At 35.2% G+C, this 4,925-nt stretch overlaps 2 protein-coding genes across 2 annotated transcripts in view; one reads left to right on the forward strand and one right to left on the reverse strand.

Annotated features, from left to right (window-relative positions):
- LOC108742002 (NADPH oxidase 5) overlaps window positions 1-4,925 on the forward strand; it is a 146,268-nt gene that overhangs the window by 11,411 nt on the left and 129,932 nt on the right. The window lies entirely within an intron of this gene.
- On the reverse strand, window positions 1,505-2,962 carry LOC108742001 (trypsin alpha-like). The gene is made up of 2 exons (XM_018477003.2): window positions 1,900-2,962; window positions 1,505-1,747 (listed from the first exon to the last, which is right to left on the reverse strand). The coding sequence occupies exons 1-2, from the start codon at window positions 2,278-2,280 to the stop codon at window positions 1,610-1,612; spliced, it is 519 nt and encodes a 172-aa protein (XP_018332505.1). The 5' UTR covers window positions 2,281-2,962; the 3' UTR covers window positions 1,505-1,609.

Here is a 4,925-nt window from a genome sequence, read left to right on the forward strand (position 1 = left end):
ACAAAAGTACATATATCCAAAATAAACGTATTTAAAGCGAACGCATTCACACTGATGCGATCCGATATTAAAATCCTTACAGTAAAAAAATGTCGCAAATACATTCTGATTTATATTAACAAATTGTGCAATAAAAATATTGCACGACACGTATATTCAATGCAGCCAAATGTATGCTTTCAGACATATCGTGTGTTGCGCCAACTTATCGTTGTCCATGGCTGCCGATACTCATTTCCGCCGCACGTGCATGATGTGCTCGTAGTGCTAACCGCGACTTGCAGCTATTAACATTTCTTTCTCAAAGAAAAAAGCATTTAATTACGAAATAGTCGAATTAATAGAATTATTGTTTTTTCGCTCCATTAGATACATACAACTAAACCAATCAACATTGCGAGGATAGTTATATCCGCATTCCAACTTGGAACGTTGTCGAAACAATACTTAGTCGCATAAAGTGAATGCGGCATTGCGAATCGTAAGTCCTTTTTTTCAAATGAAACACACTGTATGTATCTCCATAGCCTTGCGTACAATTTCATTCTCTTTCTATTGGTACTATGGTTCTCTAATCGTTCGATATGCCGCCCCCCTTTAGCTGTAAGCAATTGGTTACCCTCCCGGTAAACTCATGTCTAACAGCTAGAGCCATTACTTTTGACGTCGCATCGAACGGTGTTATTCCAATTAGAAAAAAAAATATTTGCCTTTCAAAATTGTCAAAGGTACGTTTCGATATTTCCGGTTCTGAATGACGTACACATTTTTCCCTTTTATGGTTTATTATTTTATAACAGCTGAAATGGTCTTTTTTTTGAAGTGAAACTTCTTTACCCACGGTAGGGTAAGTTCGTTTTATGCGAGTTGCTATGTAACGAAATCATGCAACGGATGTCCCCCCCCTCTACTCGGCCACGTAGTCGAGTTCGTAGTGGGGATCGCTTGAGCCGTGAGCGCGCAACGTTCGTTACAGGCAACTCCGGCATATATAGTGTAAAATTTAAATTCGTAGTGTACAAATAATATCATTAAAGCAATTCCTTAACCCCTATCCCATTATGTTTGTGTGTTTGAAGGAGGAAGAAGTTTTACTTCAGTAGCGCGCTGTATAATTACACGTTATATTTTAATATTCCTTGTTTTAATAGTTGAATATCTCAAACTACCAGTCCACCGAAAATAAAACAAAGGAGCCAAAAAAGTAAAAACATACAGGGCGATAAATTTAAAATAACGCAGTTAGATAACGTCTAAAAGAAGAGGAACGCCCTGTATGACTGAAAATATTTATATAGACCATATGACTCCAGACCACTTTTATAAAAACATTTTTTTTTAACATGTATAATACAGTTACTAACGAAACCGCCATAGGTGGAACACCCCGTATAGGTAAAACGAAAATTCTTCACAACCAAAGAAAATGCAAAGCAAAGGTAATTATTTGCATGGTACAATAGTAATCGTAAGTTTAATAAATAATTTTCATTTTCTTTAATCATATATTTATACTATTTTTATTTTTTATTTTATCATAATTGTTTACATTATCAGTAATAATGAATGTTTAAAATATATTCTCTACACAACTTTATAGAGTTGTAACTCAAATTGATGCAATTGATAATATCCAACTACGAAGACTTGCAACGTTGGCGTAAACCGAAATTCCAGTACAATCACGGCCGTGGGAAACAACACCAATGAGGGTACTTCCTACAGCCAAGGGGCCCCCAGAGTCACCCTGCATTACACAAAAGAAATACTATTTATTTAATGATCGTTTCTTTTTTGGACCCCATAAAACTATTTACATGTAAACATTCATGCTTACCCTATATTTATCTGAACATGCACAATTAATTAAAGGAAATCCTTCGAACAAGGAACACTTACATAACAAGGACTCTGGCTTCTATTACGGTATCCTGCACATATCATTCTTGGAGTATACACAGGAGGACATTGGAGGTCAGCAACAACTGGTAGTGTAACTTTTTGTAATTGTGTTGGGATGGTTTCGCTGGTAGAATCTAAATCTCCCCAACCAGAAACAAGAGCCGACGTTCCCACTGCGGGTTTACTTCTCGCAAGGGATACTGCAGATATATTTGGACCAAAAGTGAGTGGTGAAGCAAGTCTGATTAAACCTATGTCATAATCCTGGGTAACATTACTATAACTCGGATGAACGTATATATTTGAGGCCCTTATTACCACACCACCTCTCATGAATTGGTCAGTTCCAGCCCGAATACTTACGTTTGCGGCACGCATTCTGAAAACAGAGGAATCTAATAAGCAGGAAGTGTTGCAGTACGCGGAATAAAATGGCCAGTGTTATTATAATGGATAATGGAACCTACTAAAATCTCTGGCTTTTAGTGTAGAATAACTAAGGTCCGTTGCAGAATAGGCTAAAACACCGCATGAGCATCCTATGCAGTAGTAATTAATTATCCAGAGACGCGTGGATCGATTGAAATAAACATAGCAAAATGCGAATTAATTGCAAAGGTTAACGATCAGGAAACAAAAGCCGGAGATGTCATTTATGCAGTAGTTCGTAACGCTGAGATTAATGTTATTATCACTTCAAAATTCGAAATGTGCTGCTTTTGTCCTTTCGCTGAGCATTATTGTGTGAAGTAAAAGGTAAAAACCTTTAAGAGAGAGGATATTTAAACGGTTCTTTTTACTTAAGAAAGAATACAACCACAATAATATGATAATTAAATTGTCACAGTTGAAATTAATCAGTTTTAGACAATTGCGAAGATTCACATCTGTGTAAGCGCGTAAGAATACTGATGGGGTGGGATAACTCAATTGGACTCAACTTCAAAATAAGTTAAAAAAATATCCGGGTACAGATTAATAAAATTAAAAAAGGCATGTTTAAAATAATGAGAAAATCTTTACTTTCCACCATGCACTTTCATTCTAAATGTACCTGACGCTAATTATTGGATAACATACCTGCNAGAAGGTTGTTTTAATTCCAAAGTGGTTGACCAATTTTCAGCATACTTCTGATCTTTTACATTATCAGTAACAGTTGTGGTTTAAAATAAATTCTCCATTTCGAATTCATACTCTTATAGGGTTGTATGTTAGACTGACGCAATTGATAAAACCCAACTACGAAGATTGGCAACGTCGGAGTTAACTGATATTCCAGAACAACCACGTCCGTGAGAAACAATACCAATGAGGGTATTTCCTACAGCCACAGGGCCACCAGAGTCACCCTGTATCAACATTAACAAATATTAGTCCTTCATTGATTGCACCGTTGTAGTACTTGTAACCCTTCCTGGACACCCAGTATTTTTCTGTGCATGCAGTAAATGAATTTGTTTATAATACTTACATAACAAGCACTTTGGTTTCCATAACGGTATCCTGCACATATCATTCTTTCAGTATGTACATCAGGACATTGTTTGTCAGGAACAATTGGTATTGTAACTTTTTGTAATTGTGTTGGGATGGTATGATTATCAGCAGCATAATCTCCCCAACCAGAAATGACCACCATCGTTCCCACTGCAGGTCGACTTCTTGCAAGAGAAATTGAGGTTATATTTGTACCAAAAGGAAGTTCTGAAGCAAGTTTGACTAAAGCTATGTCATAATCTATTGTCTTTTTATCATAATTGGGATGGACATGTATTTCTGATGCCTGTATTACTACACCACCTTTCATGAATTGGTCTGTTCCCGCCCGAATAGTTATATTTTCGGCATGTAGTCTGAAATAGAGAAATTTAATCAGAAGCTAATAATATAGTATGCATAAAAGTGGTACCCACAATCAATAAATTAGTATTTTCCATTTTCTGTTTACATTTTAAACTAAACTATTTCAAATTAATTAGATCTCTGTGTTAGCGGCAGTTACTAAAACCTATTAATTATTATTGGATAACATACCTACGTATGCAATGAGCTGCGGTGACTATCCAAACATTTGAAATGATTGACCCATCACAGTCTGCAGTAGTACTATCATCCCCTTTCATTTGTACAATAAAAGGAAATTCCTTAATTGTCGCGGAGGTTCCTCCCGAGATTCTAACTGATTCAGGTTGCTCATTGGGGAAAGCTATAGAAAATCTCGAATGTAATTTATATTTAACGTTTAACAATATACTAGAACTAGTAACCAATTGTTCACTGAATATACCAAATAAAAGTTTACCTAAAGCAAATGGAGCAAAGGCCAGGAAAATTAACAGGCTTATCATCTTGATCGATAAACGTATAGGTTGTTTTGAAATGGAAGTCCTTTTTATAAAGGTATTTCTTATCTGCTTTGAGTATTTGGTTAGTAAATTTAATTTTTGGTGCAGTTTCTTTATCAGTTAATTTGTACATAATTACTCGAATCTATAGAAAGTGTCCATTATCACGTAAATTAAAAAGGAAATTAAAGCGGCCCTGCCAAGAGGCTCCTGATAGTGTTCCTATAAAAAATTACGTGTGTCGTCCTAAACACTTAAATTAGTCGTGTGCATCTTATGTAACAGTTGGTAAACATACATAGGAACTGTGCACGCAAACTGTAAAATTGTTTATTAAAATAATAAAACACGTTAAAAAAGTAAAAATTTTTTGATGACGGAGTCGACGAAGTTTTCTTCTAAAGTTAAATCAAATAAAAAGTTAATATGTTCAGTGAAAAGCTGCAATAGCACTTCAGACATAGATCTTCACTCTTCACCTACATTAACTACTTTCCAATAAAAACTAACCGTTTTATATATGTAAAAAATATATTCGGAAAATTAGAGAAAAAAGTAAACTAATAGAAGCTTGGATGAAAGCAGTAGGTATCAAAGAAGTGAATTCCGGAATAAAAATTTGTTCACGTCATTTTAATGCACATGATTATATTTCAGCAAGTATTTACCATCAGC

Source organism: Agrilus planipennis, unplaced genomic scaffold (genome assembly GCF_000699045.2).
Source record: "Agrilus planipennis isolate EAB-ADULT unplaced genomic scaffold, Apla_2.0 scaffold239, whole genome shotgun sequence".
NCBI lineage: Eukaryota > Metazoa > Arthropoda > Insecta > Coleoptera > Buprestidae > Agrilus > Agrilus planipennis.

What these genes read in the sequence shown, in the direction of transcription:
- LOC108742001 (XM_018477003.2), bottom strand. Translation starts at nt 2,280, where the DNA reads ATGCGTGCCGCAAACGTAAGTATTCGGGCTGGAACTGACCAATTCATG. An exon ending in GAAGCCAGAGTCCTTGTTAT is followed by an intron (nt 1,748 to 1,899) that starts GTAAGTGTTCCT and finishes TGTGTAATGCAG; the next exon opens with GGTGACTCTGGGGGCCCCTT.